At 37.0% G+C, this 22,676-nt stretch overlaps 1 protein-coding gene across 3 annotated transcripts in view; it reads left to right on the top strand.

Annotated features, from left to right (window-relative positions):
• The window catches only part of CEP290 (centrosomal protein 290), a 117,489-nt gene that overhangs the window by 57,836 nt on the left and 36,977 nt on the right, over nucleotides 1-22,676 (top strand). For all 3 annotated transcript variants that reach the window (XM_070409595.1, XM_070409593.1, XM_070409594.1), the window contains exons 26-38: nucleotides 671-782; nucleotides 4,939-5,144; nucleotides 6,185-6,336; nucleotides 7,772-7,883; nucleotides 8,557-9,012; nucleotides 11,129-11,293; nucleotides 12,897-13,004; nucleotides 13,224-13,358; nucleotides 14,858-15,124; nucleotides 15,816-15,923; nucleotides 16,542-16,741; nucleotides 20,252-20,465; nucleotides 21,380-21,517. In XM_070409595.1, coding sequence (XP_070265696.1) covers nucleotides 671-782; nucleotides 4,939-5,144; nucleotides 6,185-6,336; nucleotides 7,772-7,883; nucleotides 8,557-9,012; nucleotides 11,129-11,293; nucleotides 12,897-13,004; nucleotides 13,224-13,358; nucleotides 14,858-15,124; nucleotides 15,816-15,923; nucleotides 16,542-16,741; nucleotides 20,252-20,465; nucleotides 21,380-21,517 — 2,373 coding nt within the window. The remainder of the gene's footprint in view (nucleotides 1-670; nucleotides 783-4,938; nucleotides 5,145-6,184; nucleotides 6,337-7,771; nucleotides 7,884-8,556; nucleotides 9,013-11,128; nucleotides 11,294-12,896; nucleotides 13,005-13,223; nucleotides 13,359-14,857; nucleotides 15,125-15,815; nucleotides 15,924-16,541; nucleotides 16,742-20,251; nucleotides 20,466-21,379; nucleotides 21,518-22,676) is intronic.

The raw sequence follows: 22,676 nt of genomic DNA, 5'->3' as shown, positions 1-22,676 counted from the left end.
CTTCACCATTAACATATAGTACCTGTCACTGATAACATGCTAGGGATGCTCGGTGACTATTTGTGTGAATGAGGGAAGAAAGCTCTAGTGTGTGAAGGTTTTGAAGCTGTGAGTATCCTAGCTTAACCAAAGGTACATGGCAGCCTCTAGGGCCACATATTTGATATACAAGATTTTGATTATTTTAAAATAATGTTTTATATTATACTAGAGGCCCGGTTCACAAAATTTCATGCACTGGGGGAGCAGGGGGGGTGTCCCTCAGCCATCCTGCACCCTCTTGCAGTTCAGGACCCCTCGCTCCTTACCGCTCACCTGCAGCAGAGTCACCACTGCTGCACTCGCCAGCTGTGAGCCTGGCTTCTGGCTGAGTGGTGCTCCCCCTGTGGGAGCGCACTGACCACCAGCGGGCAGCTCCTGCATTAAGCATCTGCCCCTGGTGGTCAGTGCATATCATAGCGACTGGTTGTTCCGCCCTTTGGTCTATTTGCATATTAGGGTTTTATTATGTAGAATATGTATAAACCTAATGTGTGAGAACTTCTAATTTTATTTAAAAAAATGGATTGTAAGTTTTAGGAGATATTATATAAAGTTGAGATAATGTCATTTTTGTGGTAGTAGTCTGAATTATAATGTATTTTCTCAGTGATGTTTCTGTTTTATTCAGTGTGAAAATGCATCTCTAAAAGAGCAAATAGAGTCTATAAGTAAAGAACTAGAGATTACTAAGGAAAAACTTCACACTATTGAACAAGCCTGGGAAAAAGAAACTAAATTAGGTAAGTGCTATGACTCTAATAATATAAAATGATTTAAGATCTAATAGAGAATATTTTGCACTTAAAGTTCTTTTTCTATACCACATGGGAAGGAAGTATTTTGATAAAAGTGAATTCTCTATGTTACAGTTTAATTTAGCAGGCAGTTGAATAATATCTTGGACTAAACTCTACCAAAATTTGGTTTTTAGTTATAAAATTAGATTTGTTCCAAATAAAATCATATGTTAAAAAACAGCATTTTCTCTTTTGAACCATTTAACAGTGAATACTAGTGATAATTTTGAAATACCTGTATTTTAATGAGAGTAATATGAGTTCTTTCACTATGTATAAAATTTTATTAGGAATAGATCATTTGATATTTTTAAGATAAAATTTTACTGTATAGTTTCAAAAAATTAAATTTATATTACCCATAGTTCCACTACTATATTATAATTTTTTGTATAACCTTGTGTACACTTAAATGTTGCACATTAAATTATAATAAACATACACTATATTTATTTAGTAGATGTCAAACTATTGCTGTGTTTTATTCATTATACTTATAAATGTTTATGTAGTACCTTTCTGTGTTGGAGTGATTACATCACTAGCTTTTCTCATTTCTGTTATTGCTTGTAGTGCTACAGTGAACATCTTCATGTATATCTAGCAGATATTATTGTCTCAGAGGGTATTAAAATATTCGTTGCTCCTGCTAGAGTTTCCATATTAGTTTTCAATAGGTTATCTTAGTTTATAGCATTTAAATCATTTTATCTCACTAGCATTATGATTTATAATTTTCAAATAAATTGCTGCTTTGGTTAAGGTGTTTTCATGTTTTTGTTTTCTAGACCTTAGAGCTCTAAGCTGTTCAAAGTTTCTCTTACTAAATACTAGAAGAGCTGTGTTATTATATTGGTAACTGAGATATGTAGTTTACAGAAACCTAACAATGGGAAGTCTAAAATAAGCTACTTTTAGAAATGTAAATTTTAATTCATTAAGAGATTTGAAGCGAATTGATTTCTATGTAGCTTCTACATGACAGAAGATACCATTTAAGATATAAACAGTGTATTACATAAAATATTAGTAAAATTTCTGTTTATTTTACCCTATCTCTTTTTAATAAGGTCTGAATATCTTTAGAAATTTCTTAGTTTTCAAATACCTTAATCTTTCCCATACATGGCTTTATGTCATGGAAATTTTTTTTTTTTTTTTTTAAATATATATTGTTCTTTTTTTTTTTTATAATAATTTTTATTTCTTAAAGTATTACAAAGAGTATTACATATGTCTTCTTTTTTCCCCCCCTTGACATTCCCCCGGCCCCTACCCCCCGCCCCCCCCGCCCCGTGTCTTGTGTCCATTGGTTAATCTTATATGCATGCATATAAGTCCTTCAGTTGGTCTCTTAATCCCCCCCCACAACCCTCCCCAGGCTTCCCACTGTAGTTTAACATTCTGTTCAATGTTGCTCTGCTTCTGTATCTACCCCTGTTCATCAGTCCATACTGGTCCCCTTTATTTGTCCCAACCTCACTGGAGTAGTCTCAACCTCACCAGGGCCGTTTCAACCTCACCGGGGCCGTTTCAACCTCACCGGGGTCGTCCCTACCTCACGGGGGCCGTTTCAACATCACCGGGGTCGTCCCTACCACACCGGGGCCGTTTCAACCTGACCGGGGTTGTCCCTACCACACCGGGGCCGTTTCAACCTGACCGGGGTTGTCCCTACCACACCGGGGCCGTTACGACCTGACCAGGGTCGTCCCTACCTCACGGGGGCCGTTTCAACCTCACCGGGGTCGTCCCTACCTCACGGGGGCCATTTCAACCTCACCGGGGTTGTCCCTACCACACCGGGGCTGTTTCAACCTGACCGGGGTTGTCCCTACCACACGGGGGCCGTTTCGACCTGACTGGGGTCGTCCCTACCTCACGGGGGCCGTTTCAACCTCACCGGGGTCGTCCCTACCTCACCGGGGCCGTTTCGACCTGACCAGGGTCGTCCCTACCTCACGGGGGCCGTTTCAACCTCACCGGGGTTGTCCCTACCACACCAGGGCTGTTTCAACCTGACCGGGGTTGTCCCTACCACACCGGGGCCGTTTCGACCTGACCAGGGTCGTCCCTACCTCACGGGGGCTGTTTCAACCTCACTGGGGTCGTCCCTACCACACCGGGGCCGTTTCAACCTGACCGTGGTTGTCCCTACCACACCAGGGCCGTTTCAACCTGACCGGGGTTGTCCCTACCACACCGGGGCCGTTACGACCTGACCAGGGTCGTCCCTACCTCATGGGGGCCGTTTCAACCTCACCGGGGTCGTCCCTACCTCACGGGGGCCGTTTCAACCTCACCGGGGTTGTCCCTACCACACCGGGGCTGTTTCAACCTGACCGGGGTTGTCCCTACCACACGGGGGCCGTTTCGACCTGACTGGGGTCGTCCCTACCTCACGGGGGCCGTTTCAACCTCACTGGGGTCGTCCCTACCTCACCGGGGCCGTTTCAACCTGAATGTCATGGAAATTTAAAAGCTTTTCTTAATTTCTGTTGTTATATCTTTGTTTTAAAAAGTGTCACTTTATTAGGTTTTATTATCCAGGAGTTTGTTGATGTTGGGTTGTTGTGGACTACCCCCTCTCTCTAAGAAAACTCCAAACACAAGAATGTACACATGGCTAATCTGCTGCAGCCCTGTGATCTGCCTCTCTTCATTATCATAGTTTAGCACAGAAATGAATGATGAAGGGGTTTTATTTTCTTAGTACACTTATATTTAGAGCATTTTTTTCTTTCATTCATGGTGTTGAGGGTTGCCTGGACTGATTTACTAACACTTTTAGCTTCTTCAGTAACTGTTACTGTTAGTTATTTGATCACTGCTTACAGTAGCTATTCTAAATTCATATGTTTAAAGATACATACAGAACAAAATGAAGTACTTTTTAAAAACTGAGGCAGACACCAAAACAGTTTTTTTTATTAATATATGTCTTTGTGCAAATTCATTTCTAAAACTCAAGCTTATTATTAGTGTTATGAATTACTGCTTAGTTTCTTAAAATAATTGATTTCCCTGAATATATTGTTGATTCTCCAAAAATATAAAACACTGTACCAAATTTGTTTATTTTTCCTCCTGTAGAATATGGGTTATGCAAATCAAAAGTATTAGTTTTCTCCTTTTCGAAAACAACTAAGTAACTAATGGTAATCCTATGTGATGACTTCTCATGGTAATTTTTATTTTATTTTGTTCTCATTTGATTTAACCACAGACTTCTATGTCCAAAGACAAGCCATATCATATATGTATTATATAATCTTAGATATAAAAATATGCATATATGTATCTATAATATTGATGAGATTAATAACCAATACAATAATTTAAAATATTTGATATTCAATGTTTACAAAGGCCAAGTAATACTCATAGTTAAAGAAGATATTTGGTGAGATCCCTAAATCATATGGCTTCATATTTTACTTTCAGTTTGACTCCATGAGACTTTAAAATAAAGTCACTGCATTTATATTCACAAAATAGTATTGTTTTATTGAGTTGCTTCTTATACAGTTTTTCTCCTTTTAGTTTACAAAATACACGTATTTTCCCTTTTTTGATTCTCTGCCTGTGACACCATCTACAGTATAACTTTTATATTTCAATAATCCCATGAGGAATTTTTTCTTATTAATGCTCACTTGAGAATATTTTTCTATTGATTTTAGAGAGTATGAGAGAGGGAGAGAGACAGAGAAAGAAACATTGATGGCAGAGACACATCAATTGGTTTCCTCCCACAAGCACCCCAACCAGGACTAAGGATTGAACCTGCAACTAATGTATGTGCCCTTCTTTGGAATCTAACCTGGGACCTTTCAGTCCTTGGTTGAAGCTCTCTCTATCACCTGAGCCAAACCGGTTAGGACGAGGAATAGTTTTTATTATCATTTGAATGATGAAGAACGTAAATTCCAGAGAGATTAAATGGGATAGGCAGCAGGTAGACAGAAAATAATAGAGCTATGACTGGAATCTGGATCTGTCATAATCTGTGTTATCCCTTGAACATAATGTCTAAAATATCTAGAATATAATTTTGATAAGAACAACATAAGATTAACTTAAATATTGTTGCATACAGGAAATGAATCTAACATGGATAAGACAAAGAAATCAATAACCAACAGTGAGATTGCTTCTATTTCAAAAAAAATCACTATGCTAGAGATGAAGGAATTAAATGAAAGGCAGCGGGCTGAACATTCTCAGAAAATGTATGAACACATAAAGACTTCATTAAAACAAATGGAAGAACGTAATTTTGAATTGGAAACCAAATTTGCTGAGGTTCGATGTTATCGTTTTTATCATGTAATTGGGAAATAAGGAATTAGTCATGGTAGACATTGTATTATGTAAGGTTTGTTTGTATCTCTGAAGTAGCATATTCATATAGTGCTTGTGTTTTATGTAATGGATAAAAATAAAAGATGTTTTTAAATGTTTATAAAGAAAGCAAATATTTTTGTGAATGAGTTTTTATTTCTCACTAGCATTACATGATTAGATTTAATATGCAAAAAAGTTTATTTGCTTAATAATGGAATGCCTTTCCACCCATTCATTTAACAAATATTTATTGAGTGCCTATTTCATTCCAGACACTGCATAGGGGCTGGAGTTACAGCAGGAAACAAAATACCGCAAACAGCAATCCATGCTCTCAGAGACTTTATATTCTAATACGAGGTTTTAGACTTATTTGACATGTTCAGAATAATTAAAGTGGATGGCAATAAATACAGTTTACAAAAATTCAGCAATTTATGATGAAGTAGCATTCATGTAACATTTGTTTTACCTTGAGAATTAGTATAATTTTTAAAGCATGGTGTTGTTTATTTTACTGTCACTAAATATATATTAAGACTTTAACTCATTTAGATTATTTATAGGTTATATAATTAAAGTAAAATATAATGAGTGTACTGCATTCCTAGCAAATTAAGAATATCAGAAATTCTGATATCATTGGGTTGTGAGCTGCCTAACATAAGTGACTTTGTGTGGGTTGGTATATAATCAGAGTTTGCATAATTTGTTTCTGACTCTTTCCCTCTTTACCCTTTTCAATCTATTCTTAATACCTCACACTCAATTCAGTATCTGGACTAATGCAAAGTAAAGAGGACTGCAGTATGCTAAAGCTAAATTAAAAGGAAAACCTTCTTGGGGTGGTGGTGGGTGCACGATGGAGGAGGTCAATGGGGGGAAAAGAGGCATCTGTAATACTTTTAACAATGAAGATAAATTTAAAAAATAACAATAAAGGAAAAATCTCTTCAAAAGCCGATATATCTGAATATTTTTTTGTTATTTTTTCTTAGCTTACCAAAATAAACTTGGAAGCACAGAAGGTGGAACAGATGTTAAGAGATGAACTAGCTGGTAGTGTGAGCAAGACAGTAAGTGATGCTGATAGACAACGGATTCTAGAATTAGAGAAGAATGAAATGGAACTAAAAGTGGAAGTGTCAAAGTGAGTGCATGTAACTTTTTGGTCATTTGATTAGATGTGTCTATTCTAATTTGTTTTTAAGAAACCTTATTACAGTGATACAGGATTAATATTCTTAGTGGTGATTAATACTGGTTTCCTTTTAAAAGAATATGGGTAAATAATATTAAGTAGTTCTTCTGAATATTAAATATTTTGGGGGAGGACCATTAATTTATTTAAACTTAAGTTTTTTCACTTTATTAAGGAAGAAATAGTATGTCTTTTATCTGTTTAGAAGGTTACTGTAAAAATATAATGAAACATTTCAGATTTTGATTCCATTTTGGGTATCTACTATGTATACTGTGCTAGGTATTGAACAGATGTTAACTCATACAATTACACTTACTAACCCTGAAGTAACATTGTTATTTTCATTTTATGTGTGGAATCAGTTTATTTGCTTAGAACACAAAATATATGTAAGGTGTAAATGCTATGTGCCAGGTAGATGCTATGTAGTCACTCTCCTTTGTAATCGTGCATTACTTCAGTGGAAAAGTGTGAGGATCCCAGTTGGGGTGGTGAACACACAATACAACATACAGATGATGTCTTACATAATTGTACACCTGAAATCTATATAATTTTGTTAACCAGTGTCATCCCAATAAATTCAATCAATCAATCAATCAATAAATAAATAGAAAAGTGTAAGGATCCCTGAGTTGATCTGTCAAGTACAAATAATTAGTGAAAAAGGTCTTATGGCCTTTTGTAGTTATAACCATTTTTTGGAGCTTTGATATCCTTTTGGGACTATCAGTCATTTCTAACCATTTTCACTGTGAAGAATACTTCTTTTTAATTCTTCCTTCCATCTCATGCACCTTACCTTTTGAAATAAACTTATATTATTCATTTTAATTAATTGTATTGTAATTCATTATTATATTTTAATTAATCAAAACTTATAGAACTGTTATTGAGAACTTCTAATCAATATGAGGAAACCTAAGTTATCTGTCACATGGAACTAAAATTATTTCAGCCTACAGTAAAATACATTTTACTTTACCTGTGTAGTCTTCTCATGGTAGTCATATAGGAAATCTAATAAATTACCATAAAGTCCCCCCTTTTATTGGCCACATACATTTGGAAAATGCTATATATGTATAGTTTCAGATACTTTTCACTTTTAAACTTATCAAAACATTTAATAATACGATACTGTGTATTATGAATTTTCAAGGGAGGAGGGGTGTTGAAAATGGAGTTTTTCCATGAAACATATGTTAACCTCTCAGGGCATTATGTTTCATGAAACAACTTAGGAAACTTTGCTTTAGCATTTTATATGAAGAAGAGATGATGGAATCTAATGGCTTTTCCAAGGCTCTAAAAATTTGAAATCCTGGTATTTATTTCCTTAAAAAATGTACCTAATTGTTTCTGAAATATTACTTCCTAGACTGAGAGAGATTTCTGACATTGCCAAAAGGCAAGTTGAAATTTTGAATGTACAACAACAGTCCAGGGAAAAGGAAGTAGAGTCCATCAGAATGCAACTGTTAGACTATCAGGTATGCATAGCGTTGGCTCTTCTATATAAATTTTTTTCTTTTTTCTAAATTCACATTAGATATTGGGATGATTTTTATAGTTTTAACTAAAGAATATATCAAGGAGGCTCATATTCTTATTAATTATAGTCTGATTAGGTTACAACTTAATGTGAAAAACCATAATACAGAAAAGCATTTAAATGCCTATAAATGCATTGTGCTGACTGCTGATCAGAGTTAAGACAGTGAAGAGAAATAGTAAGCCTTTCATAACAATATTTTCTCTTATAGCTTTTCACATATTCTCACATTATTTTTTTAAGAATTAATAAAAAAGAAAAAGAAATGTGTGAGGATCCCTGAGTAGATCTGTCAAGTACTAATAATTAGTGAAAAACATTGTCCACATCAGTATTATAGTTTACATATGGAAGTTAAAAAAAATTCACCGTAATATCACAACTGTTACTTAGCCAGTTGCCAGATTTGGATTTTACACATATTTGATTTTGTTTTTCTGCTGTTTTTGCTTTTTAATTTTTTGGTAATTTGTATTAAACCAAGGTTAGATTTTTATAGGATCTTATGTAGCACACTTTTAAATGTTTAGTAAATTTTGATATTAAATTCATGATAAATTTCATAGGAAAAACTTGAAACTTGGAACAAATATATGTATTTTTTATATTAGGCACAGTCGGACGAAAAGGCACTAATTGCCAAGTTGCACCAACACCTTGTCTCTCTTCAAATTAGTGAGGTTACTGCTCTTGGTAAGTTGGAATCAGTCACATCAAAACTGCAGAAGATGGAGGCCTATAATTTGCGTTTAGAACAGAAACTGGATGAAAAGGAACAGGCTCTCTATTATGCCCGTTTGGAGGGGAGAAACAGAGCAAAACATCTGCGCCAAACAATTCAGTCCCTGCGTCGCCAGTTCAGTGGAGCTTTGCCCTTGGCACAGCAGGAGAAGTTCTCTAAGACAATGATTCAGTTACAAAATGACAAACTGAAGATAATGCAAGAAATGAAAAATTCTCTACAAGAACATAGAAATATGGAGAACAAAACAATGGAGATGGAATTAAAGTTAAAGGGGTTAGAAGAGTTAGTAAGCACTTTAAAGGATGCCCGGGGAGCCCAAAAGGTAAAACAGTGATTTTTAACTTAAGTATTTCCAGAAGAGTTACATAATTTTAAGTTCTTAATATGTACCTATATGAGAAAAATTTAAAATATATTTTAATTTATTTAGAATTTATAAATTAAGGGTTTTGCCTATTTGAATGTCTGTTTGTAAAAATTAAATGAGATTCTTCTAAGCAATGGTTTTAGTAGAAGTACTTAGGTTTTAAAATAACAGAATTTTAAATACTCTTAAGGACTTTATATATTAATAAAATACTAATTATAATTTTTAAACATTATAGTGCTTATCAATTCAATTATATTCTTTGTAATTATTATTTGTTTAAAATTTACAAGGAGTAGGCCTGCATATATTTTTAATATAATTTTGTTTTAACCATTTTTGAAGCAGTTAAGTGAAAAATAATTATCTTGCAATTAAATTTATTCTTTAGGCTAGAAATATAGGGTGGCCCAAAAATGTATACACATACTTTGAATCATTATAAAGGCATTGTTTATTAAAATACATTTCATTTTCAAAATTGAGCTATCAGCTGTTAAAGTGCATATACATTTTTGGGGGACACCAAAATAATTTTATATTTTATTTTATTACTAGAGGCCCGGTGCACAAAAATTTGTGCACTCGGGGGGAAGGGGGGTCCCATAGCCCAGCCTGTGCCCTCTCGCAGTCTGGGACCCCTCGGGAGATAACGACCTGCTGGCTTAGGCCTGCTTCCGGGTGGCAAAGGGCAGGCCCAATCCCTAGGTGCAGCCCCTGGTCGGGCCCAGAGCAGGGCCGATTGGGGGGTTGGGGCACCGCCCCCTGTCACACACACAGCAGGGCGGATCAGGGGGGTTGGGGCTCCGTACCCTGTCACGCACAGAGCAGGGTGGATCATGGGGTTGGGGTGCCGCCTTCTATCACCCACAGAGCAGGGCGGATCAGGAGGTGGGGCGCCGCACCCTGTCACACTCAGGGCAGGGCCAATGGGGAGGTTATAGCTCTACCCCGTCACACACAGAGCAGGGCCCGTGGCGGGGGGAGGTTGGGGCGCCGCACTTTGTCACACACAGAACCGCAGGGCTGATCGGGGGTTGGGGCGCTGCACCCTGTCACACACAGAGCCCCAGGGCGATCAGGGGTTTGGGAAGCTCCCCCCTATCAGGCACAGAGCAGGGCTGATCAGGGTGTTGGGGTGCCTTCCCCTGTCATGAACAGAACAGGGTGGATAGGGAGGTTGTGGCCCCGCCCCCTGTCACACACAGAGCCACAGGGTGATCAGGGGGTTTGGGCACTGCCCGCTGTCACGCTGATCCCGGTGCCAGGAAGCCTCGCGGCTCCGCTGATCCCGGTGCTGGGAGGCATATTTCCCTTTTACTATATAGGACAGAGGCCTGCTTCACGGGTGGGGGCTGGCTGGTTTGCCCTGAAGGGTGTCCCAGATCAGGGTGGGGGTCCCCACTGGGGTGCCTGGCCAGCCTGGGTGAGAGGATGATGGCTGTTTGCATCTGGTCACACCCCCTTCATGGTGGGGGTCCCCACTGGGGTGCCTGGCCAGTCTGGGTGAGGGGCTGAGGGCCGTTTTCAGGCTGGCGGGTGACTGAAGCTCCCAACCGCTCCTTTTTTCTTTTTTTTTAATTCTGGGCCAGCTTTAGCTCTGAGGCCTGGCTCCAGCTATGAGGCCTCTGCTGCTGAAAGCAGGTTTCTGGCCTTTGTTTACCTTCTGTATTTGAAACAATGTTGCAATCCTGCTGGCTGAAGCCCGGCTGACTAAAGCAGGTTTCTGGGGTTTTGTTTAGCTTCTGTATTTGTAACAATGTTTCAAACTGCAAGCTCAGAGGCCGGCAGCAGCAGGCGGGGAACCTGGCTTCCTCCGTCACTGGAGCAAGCAAGCCTCCCTGTTCGCGTCAGCTGTCTGGCTGCTGGCTGCCATCTTGCCTGGCAGTTAATTTGCATAAGGATATGCTGATTAGCCAATGGGAAGGGTAGCGGAGGTACGGCTAATTACCATGTTTCTCTTTTATTAGATAGGATAGTGTCTATTAATTTGAATTAAAATCATTAGGATATGGAGAAATACTTATTTATATAGCATTGACATTTGTATGTATAATTTATAAATCTTTAGGTAATTAGTTGGCATATGAAAATAGAAGAACTCCGTCTTCAAGAGCTTAAATTAAATCGAGAATTAGTCAAGGATAAAGAAGAAATAAAATATTTGAATAATATAATTTCTGAATATGAGCATACAATCAGCAGTCTGGAGGAAGAAATTGTACAGCAAAACAAGGTTTCATTTTATATTTATTTTGATGTTTTGTTGCTAAAATTTTATTTTTAAAAATATTTTTTTATTGATTTCAGAGAGGAAGGGAGAGATAGAAATATCAATGATGAGCGAGAATTGGCTGCCTCCAACAACCCTGGGCATGTGCTCTGACCGGGAATCAAACCATGGCCTCCTAATTCATAGGTCGATGCTCAACCACTAAGCAACACCAGTGGGGCTGTTGCTAAGATTTTAAACATAAGAACAAACCTAACCGGTTTGGCTCAGTGGATAGAGCATCGGCCTGCGGACTCAAGGGTCCCAGGTTCGATTCCGGTCAAGGGCATGTACGTTGGTTGCGGGCACATCCCCAGTGGGGAGTGTGCAGGAGGCAGCTGATTGATGTTTCTCTCTCATTGATGTTTCTAACTCTCTATCCCTCTCCCTTCCACACTGTAAAAAAATCAATAAAATATTTTTTTTTTTTTAAAAAAAAGAACATTGTATAAGTGACTACATCACTCTCTGACTTGAATTTAGCTTCCATTATTATGGTATAAAATATTCTAATTTCTGTTTTCTAAACCATTATACAAATGCATATTTATGTTGAAACTATGAAACTAGAAGCCCAGTACACGAATTCATACACAGGTGGGGGGGGGGGGGTGGTTCAGCTGGCCTGGTCCCAATCGGGGTGGATCAGGGCGCAATCAGGGCCAGGCCTGCTGGGGGGAGGGGCCGTGGATGGTTGGCTGGTGGGCCCCACCCCAATTGGTGTGGGGGGCCAATCGAAGGTCAGCAGCCAGGGTAGGGCCCCTGGAAGGTTGGCCAGCTAGCCCTACCCTCGATTGGTGTGGGGGGGCCGATTGGAGGTGGAGCTGGCTGGAGGGAGAGGCTGTGGGCCAATTGGGGTGTTGGGGGCTGATCGGGGGTGGGGCAGGCCATGAGGAGGGGCAGTGGGCCGGCCAGCCTGCCCTTGAATGGGGTGGGGGGCTGTTCGGGGGCCAGTGGCCTGGGGGAGGGGCCATGGGTGGTTGGCCAGCCGGCCCTGACCCTGATCGGAGTCAGGGCCAATCTGGGGTGTGGCCAGATGGGGGAGAGGGGCTGCAGGAAGTTGGCTGGCCAGCCCCATCCCTGAATGGGGTGGGCGGGGCTGGCCAGGGGACTGCAGGCTGATTGGGAGTGGGGCTGGTCAGGGGGAGGGGCCATGGGGGGTTGGCCAGCGCCCCGCCCTCCATGGGGGTGGGAGAGGCTGATCAGGGGCGGGGCCAGCTGGGGTGAGGGCCTGCGGGACTTGGCTTTTTTTACTGTTATGCTTGCATCTCCTAGAATAGTGATTGTCATATAGTACATGTCATTAAATATATTTTGGATAGATAGGTGGATAGATGGATGAATAGATGAATGCATGGATGGATTAAAATCCTGACTCCATATCTGCCTATCTCTTTGATGGAAAGGTACTTTACCTCTCTTGAGTTTACTTCCTTTCCCCATAAAATAATAGTAGTGACCTCAAAGGGTTGTTGTGAGAATTAAATAAGAAAATGTATGTAAAAATTTCTGTTGTTTGCTTGGTGAGTGTTTCTATGTATGTCTGATGCAAAATATCTTTTTTCAGTTTCATGAAGAAAGGGAAATGGCCTGGGATCAAAGAGAAGTTGAGCTGGAACGTCAACTAGACATCTTTGACCGTCAGCAAAATGAAATACTAAATGCAGCACAAAAGGTCTGAGTGATTAATCCTATTTGCTACTCTGTAGCATGGCCTATAATGTTAGCCATAGTAATGTTTTCTAATGTCAGAGATGGAATTTTAACTTGCTATCTTTTTATATTTCAAATATAAGTGGGCTTTAACCATGTCTTGTCATATAGTTGTAAAAATGAATGTTCTTTCCTTCAATGCTACAACTGTTGTTTTTTTTTTTAATGCTATTTTTAATAGTTTGAAGATGTTATAGGATCAATGCCAGACCCGAGCTTGCCCCTTCCAAATCAACTTGAGATTGCTCTAAGAAAAATTAAGGAGAATGTTCGAATAATTCTAGAAACACGGGCAACTTGTAAATCACTAGAGGAGGTAATTAGAAAAATTTGCATTTTGATTAGTATATTATTGGGTATGTAGAATTTTTTAAATGCGTAATATATTTTAATGAGGTCAATGTATAGAAGGATGAATCTGTTGCTAGTTTTACCCTCCTTTTCTACTCTCCCATAATGCTTGTATTAGGCAATAAAGAAAAACAGATATGGCTAATTAGGATTAATTATTCATTTAATTACTACTTGTTACTTTGGGGCACACTAATAGTTGTATTGAAACAAAAAGAACATTTGATTGTAGTTTTATGAGCAATATATTACCTTCTTTTGTATGATCAAGAATTGTTTTCAGCCTTGTTTATTTGAAGTGTATGTTGTATACTCTGAATCAGTTTCAGTTAATTCCTTTTCTGGGTGGTTAAAGGGTTTGAAGGAGAGCTAGAAATTAATACTTGTTTCTTTAATCTAGGCCAGCGGTTCTCAACCTGTGGGTCGCGACCCTTTGGGGGTCAAACGACCCTTTAATAGGGGTCGCCTAAGACCATAGGAAAACACATATATAATTACATATTGTTTTTGTGATTAATCATTATGCTTTAATTATGTTCAATTTGTAACAATGAAAACACATCCTGCATATCAGATATTTACATTACAATTCATAACAGTAGCAAAATTATAGTTATGAAGTAGCAACAAAAATAATTTTATGGTTGGGGGTCACCACAACATGAAGAACTGTATTAAAGGGTCGCGAAATTAGGAAGGTTGAGAACCACTCATCTAGGCCTACAACTTGATTAAGAGGATCAAATATCTTCTTTATTTAATTATATGGAAAGTAATTTAAACTGAATATGATTTTCATCTTAGTTTACATCTAAATCTATTAATTGTAAATACATTTAAAAATAATTTTGCTAGTAAAATTGTATATTTTTAGTCAAGTGAGGACACTTAGATTTTCTTCAGTAATTGTAAGATTTATCATTTATGTGAATTTTCATTGAGTTACTACATTTAAAATATCTGCCTTAATCCTCTTGAATAGGCAACACTTTTTTTTTCTATTTTGTTTTCATAAACCACAGATTTTATAATAGTGATTTATTGACTTGAGCCAGTAAAGTTCCAATTTTTATACCCAGCTGATGTATGAATTACTCTTCTAGTGCTTTGATAATCAATGGGCTTAAGTCAGAGGAACAATTTATTACAGTTTTTTTCCAAATTTAGCACCACTTCACATTTCTAGTTCTAAAACTATAACATCTAAATAAAGTACCTTAGATTTTATTTTCATAATAATTGTTTCTTAACACATGCAATAGTCTTACAAATAAAATATGCATCCAGATAACTTAGCTGTCACATAAAAATATCAGTTTAACTTTATTAACATCTTTTGGCTATTTTAAGTATGTTGTGAAAAATAAAGGGAAACTCCTCTCTAAACTTGTAACTAATTTAAAGTTCAGATGAAACATTTTAAAATAAAAAATATACTTTAATAATATGATTTGATCATTGCAGAAGCTAAAAGAAAAAGAATCTGCTTTACGGTTAGCAGAGCAAAATATTTTGTCAAGAGACAGAGTAATCAACGAACTCAGGCTTCGTTTACCTGCCACCGCAGAACGAGAAAAGCTTATAGCTGAACTAGGCAGAAAGGAGGTAGAACCACAGTTGTATCACACATTGAAAATTGCTCAGCAGACTATTGCAAACATGCAAGCAAGGCTGAATCAGAAGGAAGACATGTTAAAGAAGTATCAGCGTCTTCTGGAAAAAGCCAGAGAGGTAATTTATTTGTTTGTTTGTTTGTTTAATCTATCTATCTATCTATCTATCTATCTATCTATCTATCTACCTACGTACCCATCTATCTAATGCAAATATTATTCTGCCCTGAAGTGGTAGTGCATTTCTTGCCTTTCAAATGATTCTATTTAGGAATTATCACTTTCATGTGATGAGATTATAGATCTGTCAGAAAAACTGGCAGTTTATATATGTGAATCTTTCCCATGTGGATTGACTAAATCAGGAATAGCTGTCACAGAGAAACCATGATAATGAAAAATACCAGCTGAGTTTATGATATTGAAAAATACCAGTTGAGTTTATAGGTCAGAAAGTTAGAAATCTGTCTCACTAGTAGTAGTAAGTGAAATCAGATTTGCTAGAACTTTGGTGGTGGTGGACAGGGGAAATCTGCATTTAAAACGTAAAAATTTTTCTAGAAATAAGTTAAAAGATGATAGGTACATATTATTCTAATATTAAGATTAAATTATGATCCAAGGCTGGACTTGTCAACTTGTAGTGTGTACTAGTGAAAATGCATACTATTGTAAATATATGCATGCAGATATTGTTCCTTCCCTGTCTCAGGGATTTTAAAAGATTAAAGATAACAGATATTTAAGATTCTAATGTGAATTTATTTAAATCACTATTTAAGATATAGTTTTGATTTTCTATAAAACAGGAGCAAAGAGAAATTGTTAAGAAACATGAAGAAGATCTTCATATTCTTCATCATAAATTAGAACTACAGGCTGATAGTTCACTCAATAAATTCAAACAAACAGCTTGGGTAAGAGTCTAAGAACTTCGTTCTCTTCTTTACAGATTTTTGAGATTGTATACTTGAAAATTTAGCTCTCTTTTTTTTGGGGGGCGGGTGAGGGAGTAGAAGCCACCCCATTTTTTATTTTTTGCCAGAATAATCTTCTGAAAACACAACTCTGGTCATTCTTCTCCCTAGACTGATGCTTATAAAATCTTGTTTAAATTCTGTAGCCATGTACTAAAAGCCTTCCATGATCTGACCTCAGTTTTTGTTTTTGTTTTCAAATTTTGTTCATTATAACTGATTTTCATGTTCTGAATTCAGCTTATACTTGGTGCTGATCTTGTCTTCTGTATGTGTGAAATGATCTTTCATCTCCTAATATACAAACCTTATCATCCTTGAACCTTAACTCATTAATTCAATCCATTTTTCTTGATACTTCACTACATGTAGGGACTTCGCTAGATACTGGGAATACAAAGAACCCGATCTCTATTAACTGTTTTCTTTAAGCTTTCATTGCTTATTAAATTTTAGATTAGATATTATTTTTGATTATTTGAGGAATACATTAAAATTATGGAATAAGCATTGCATTGAATTATGCATGTTTATAGTTAATTTATTCACATTTCATAGGATTTACTAAAGCAGTCTCCTACTCCAGTTCCTACCAACAAGCATTTTATTCGTTTGGCTGAGATGGAACAGACAGTAGCAGAACAAGATGACTCTCTTGCTTCACTTTTGATAAAACTAAAAAAAGTGTCTCAAGAATTGGAGAGACAAAAAGAAATCACTGAGTTAAAAATCAAAGATTTTGAAAATACCAAATTACGGTAAGCCTTAGAAATGTATTATAACAATAGGGAAATAGTAATAATGATATAATGAGGATAAACCTGTTTTCTATGTGCACTGTTCTGAAAACTTTATGTATATTATCTTGTTTTATCCTCAGGGAACTTATGACATAGGTCATATTCTCCCCATTCTTCACATAGGAAACTAGGCCACAGGGAGGCTCAGTTACAGGCCTGGGAGCAGGAGGAAAAGTCAAAATTTGAATCTAGTGAGTCTAGTTTCAAGCACCAACCCAGAATCTTGTCCAGAATCTTGTTTTTAACCTCTACGCTTCTGTTTCATCATCTGTAATATGGAAATGACAATATTTAACCTGGTTCCTTCAGGATGATTATTTGAAGGCCAGATGTTCTTGTATAAGAAAGTAATTTCAAAATTGTAAAGTAACAAACATAAATTTTTGTTATATGCCTATAACAGTTCCTGGCACACAATAGAGGTTCAGTAAATATTTGTTGTATGAAAAAATTAACTATTTTTTTTATTATAGTGACAGTAGAGGGTTCACAGCATTCATTCTCTGCACTAGAGATTTTAAACATTGCTCAATTAATTTATCAGAATATAGATTTTTAAACCTAAAATAGGTTTATAGTTATATATTTTATAATCATTGTAGAACTAACTCTCTGCACCTTGATTTCTTATCCGAATAAATGAGAAAGCTGAACAACTTATAATTGCATTCCAGCTCTGAAACTCTTACTAGAACCTTTTTGACTCACTTATCCAAGATGCGTCTAACAGAATAAACATTATTTTTGCTTTAGTAAGAAGCTACCACTTTAAGGAGATTATTCTCTAAAAGAGAATTAGCAATAGCATATGGTGTCCATTAAATCAAATTTTCCCCATTCTATTAAATTTTATAATTGAGATGTTATTTGATAAAGTAAGTCTCTGTCATGGTTTAGAGTATAAAGTTGCTTCTGCTTTTTAACCCAATCCCTGGGTACAGAAAATAATCATCTTTTGAAATTACCTTGAATATATAATTTCTTTTGCCAGTTGAAATACTTGAGTTAGTTTTTTTAGTCATGTCATTTTAGTGTAAAATTATACTTTTATCCTCTATGTGCAAATTGGTATTATTGACAGAGAACATTAAAATCTGTAGAAAAATTTTGTAAGAGTTTATTAGAGTTTAATTTGAACCGAACATATGCCTGGAAGCAAGATCTCTATAGATAGAACAATGCTTCCCAGGACAGTTTGCAGTTTCTTTTTGGCATTTGGAATTAAGGAAAGAGCGGCAAGGAAGATTACATGAAGGTGGGAGAAAGCAAGGCAGGGATTACGGAATAATTAACAAGATTGTGTGCTCTCTTCCAGGGGTCTAAAAAAATAGGCATTTCAAAGGTGTGTTAACCTAGATGTACAAAAACAATGGGCAGAGCTCGCTTGGAGCAAAGATAAACCTTTTACTAAAGAAGTTAAAGTCTGGAGCATGGCTACCTACCATGACCTGCTCAGTTAAGAATTTATAATCAAAGCATCCTGAGGTTATTTTCCATTAGACTTATTACAGTATCCCTTTTTTGTCCACAGTATGCATATTTTAATGTCTTAGAAGTGTATAGAAAATTACAGATTCTTGTGTTTTCTTAAGTAAAATCTTATAGTTTCACAATTTGATGATTAAAGTGACAAGTTTTTCTGCTGAAAACAACAAGTCTCAGAGTGTTTAACACTTGTTCATAATTTAATACAATCTTCTCTTTGGTCAAAGCTTAATTTATTTGTGTCCCCATATTGCTGACACTATTAATGCAGTGTTTAAATGCAAAGTGAACTGGATGTAATTTAGTATGACTTACTAATGATGAATGAACAATAGGATTAATCACGTTAACTAAGTCTGCTGATAGCATCTATTTCCATGTCTATAGATATAGGTATTATAGATGTAATACTGGTGACTTTGGAACCATAAACAATAATACATGTAATTTCTGTGAAAGTGTACATTTTGTCTTTGAGAAATGACAATATAGGGCAGTGGTTCTCAACTGAGGTAATTATTGCTGTCCTCCTTCCTCCGGGGACATTGGTAATGTCTGGAGACATTTTCCATTGTCACAACTAGGAGGTGCTATTGGCACCTAGTGTGTAGAAGCAAAGGATGCTATTAAACACCTTGCCATCAATGCAGAGGACAGTTCATAAAGAATTATTCAAACAGTTAATAGTGCCGTGATCGAGAAACCTTGATAAGAGGAAAGTCACATCTTGCCTGGCACATGGTATTTAAAGTGCTGTATGTTCATTTTCTGTATTATGTGTCTAGAGCAGCGGTTCTCAACCTGTGGGTCGCGACCCCTTTGGGGGTCAAACGACACAGGGCTCGCCTAAGACCATGGGAAAACACATATATAATTACATATTGTTTTTGTGATTAATCACTATGCTTTAATTATGTTCAATTTGTAACAATGAAATTGGGGGTCACCACAACATGAAGAACTGTATTAAAGGGTCGCGGCATTAGGAAGGTTGAGAACCACTGGTCTAGAGCCACAAAATTGCTTGATGCAATCATTACCAAAAATAGTAGACAGAAACTAGAAAGAACAAGTATGATAAGTTTAAGAGTGGTCAAGTGGAATAAAGAATTGTATTTATTTGGCCCCAGTCAATGTGGTTCAATAGTTGAGTGCCAACCAGGAGGTCACAGTTCGATTTTTGGGCAGGGCACATGCCCGAGTTGTGTGCTCGATCTCCTGATCCCCAGGGAGGGACGTACAGGGGGCAGCCGATCAATGATTCTCTCTCATCATTGATGTTTATTTGTTTCTTTCTCTCTCTCTCTCTCTTTCTTTCTTTCTTTTCTCTCTTATTCTCTGAAATCAATAAAAAATATTTTAAAACAATTTAAAAAATTGTATCTATTTGAGATTTGAATTAAGAATAGATTGTAATGCCCTAGCCGGTTTGGCTCAGTGGATAGAGCATCCGCCTGTGGACTGAAGGGTCCCAGGTTCGATTCCGGTCAAGGGCACATGCCTGGGTTGCAGGCTGGATACCCAGTGGGGGGTGTGCAGAAGACAGCCGATCAATGATTCTCTCTCATCATTGATGTTTCTATCTCTCCTTTTCCTTCCTCTCTGAAATCAATAAAAATATATATATTTTAAAAAGATTAGGTTGTGCTCTGACCGGTTTGGCTCAGTGGATAGAGTGTCAGCCTAAGGACTTAAGGGTCCCAGGTTCGATTCCGGTCGGGGGCATGTGCCTTGGTTGCAGGCACATCCCCAGTGGGGAGTGTGTGGGAGGTGGCTAATGGATGTTTCTCTTTCGTCGATGTTTCTAACTCTCTGTCCCTCTTCCTTCCTCTCTGTGAAAAATCAATAAAATATATATATTTTTAAAAAGATTAGGTTGTAAGAATATTTAGGACAAACATTTGCTTTTATATAAATTTTTTGTCAATCAAAGTGTTAATTGTAGCAACCACTTTACTGAATACATATGTTTGCTGATATTAGGCTCCAAGAAAATCATGCAGCTGAAGTGAAAAAAGTGAAAGCACAAGTAGAGGATTTAAGGTGCCTTCTGGCCCAGTCCCAAAATGAGTTACAGAGTTTAAAATCTGAACTTCAGGCTCAAAAAGAAGCAAATTCAAGAGCTCCAACAAGGACAATGAAAAATCTAGTGGAAAGGTTAAAGAGCCAATTATCCCTTAAAGAGAAACAACAAAAAGTAAGTAATAACAGAACATTGTCAACATTCAGGAAATACATGTGGTAGATTGTTTTTAGAGTAGAGTTGTAAGAGATTGTTTTTAGAGTAGAGTTGTAAGAGATGATGCTATCTCTCTGTTATAGGAAAGAGTTTGAGCCTCATTTTATGCTGCGAAGTAGGGTTTTTTAAGATAATTGTTTTAAACAGCCTGATTTGTGGGTTATCTGTAGAAAATAAGAGAAGATCTTATTCCATTATTTCCTTTCCTTTTCTACTGGGATTTTATGCTACTGTGAGGCTATTTTGAACAATTTGAATAACTGAACAATTTTGAAAAATTTGGGGATTAGTCGGGGGATATGACAGTGAATAAGAAAGGCTAAAGAAGAAGGTTACAGAGATACTTTTATGAAAAGAGGTTGGTCACTGGGTTATCTGATTTATTAGTTTTTTAATTTATCAGATTTGATATACTCAAATGTCTTAGAAGTTACTGTTGTTTTTCTGTGCTAGCTCAAGAAATTTATTGGCAAATTCTAAGCCCTTTTTTAATCTTATAACTTTCCTAATGTACTTCAATTAATTTCATATGGAAGTATGTCTTGAGTAATTTGGATAAATACCTAAATTTAGATATTTGAAACCAAAACATACCTGTTTTTTATAATAAAAGTTTCCTGATTTAATGATATGTTCCCAAACTTATTAATGTTAAGATTTTGAACTCTCATACTCAATTTCAAAATAATTGAATTCAGTTACTAAAGGAAATTTATTTGAAAAAGTTGGGTTATTAGTTTGTGATTGTGTTTGCTTAAACATTTTAGGATAATAGTTGAAAGTAATAAAGCCTACTTATATTTAGTATTATATATTGCTCATATAAAATATCAGATTTTCAAAAAAAAGCGATATATCTGTTATAATTTTAGGCACTTAGTCGAGCACTTTTGGAACTCAGAGCGGAAATGACAGCAGCGGCTGAAGAACGTATTATTTCTGCAACTTCTCAGAAAGAGGCGAATCTCAATGTTCAACAGATTGTTGATCGACATACCAAAGAGCTAAAGGTGAACATCAACACATTTATTAATAATAAAAAAATCCTGATAATTCCATTAGAAGAGAATCCACCTTTTTTTGTTAATAATAAGTATCTTTATTATACTTATGTACTGATTATCATCTTGGAATTAGCAAAATATAGGCTAATATAGGAATTAGCAAAATAGAAGCTACTCTTCCTAATAGAATTAAATTTAAGAAAAATTTACATATGATTTTTAGTGTGTAGATTTTTTTTTCTTTCTTTTGCCATATCAGAATTTTCTATCTGGTTTTTGCTAGTTTATGCGTTAATTAGCTTTCCTTTTTTATCCCCTGAAATAGTTTATGAGAATCATGTAGTTCTTGACTTTTAATCTATAGAGCTACTTGGCTCTGAAAACTATTTTTGAAATTATTATTTTTGGGCAATGTATTTTATTATTTTATTACCTGACTGTTAGGTTTGGTAGTTTAAACTTTTTTCCCCCAAAAATGTATATATTTCATAATGATTTTTAAATTTCTTTACACACGTTTATATACTATATTCTAAGTAAAATGAAAAATCTTTTTATATGTTGTTTTTGTTTATAATTTTGACTTGCTCTTTGTTTATATGTATATGCACTTCACTACCATTAAACTGTATAATGATTAGATTTTACTCAGACTTTTTAAAATAAATTTTTAATATATTATTGACTAGGGGCCCAGTGCACGAATTTGTGCACCTCGAAAGGAACTGTAGGCCGCGAGGCTGTGGTGGGCATGGGGGCGGATCTCGGCCCATCCTCTGCGCCCCCGCCCCGCCCCTCCCAACGTGGCCCCTGGTCTCCTATCTGCTGGCAGCCCTGCTCCCACTGCTGCCGCTCCCACATGCAGACAGCGCCAGCCTCGCTCGCACCTGCTGATGATGCGGAGCAATTGGGGCTGGCGGCAGCAACGTGTGCAAGTGGGACCAGTGCCATCAGCAGGTGCAAGTGGCGGCTGCCAGCCCTGATTGCCCCTCAGGAGCAGGGGGAGGTGGAGAAACCCTTGGGCAATCAGGGCCTACAGCCGCTGCTTGCACTTGCTGACGGCGCCGAGTGGTTGGGGCTGGCGCCAGGTGCCAGCAGCAGGTGTGAGCAGCGGCTCTGGCAGCCAGTGCAAGTGGAGCCAACACCAGCAGCAGGTGTGAGTGTC

Source organism: Myotis yumanensis, unplaced genomic scaffold, assembly GCF_028538775.1.
Source record: "Myotis yumanensis isolate MYYU_CA2020_CCGP unplaced genomic scaffold, mMyoYum1.0.hap1 SCAF_3, whole genome shotgun sequence".
NCBI lineage: Eukaryota > Metazoa > Chordata > Mammalia > Chiroptera > Vespertilionidae > Myotis > Myotis yumanensis.
Note: the sequence above shows the minus strand (reverse complement) of the source record. Positions and strands in the feature narration are given on the sequence as shown.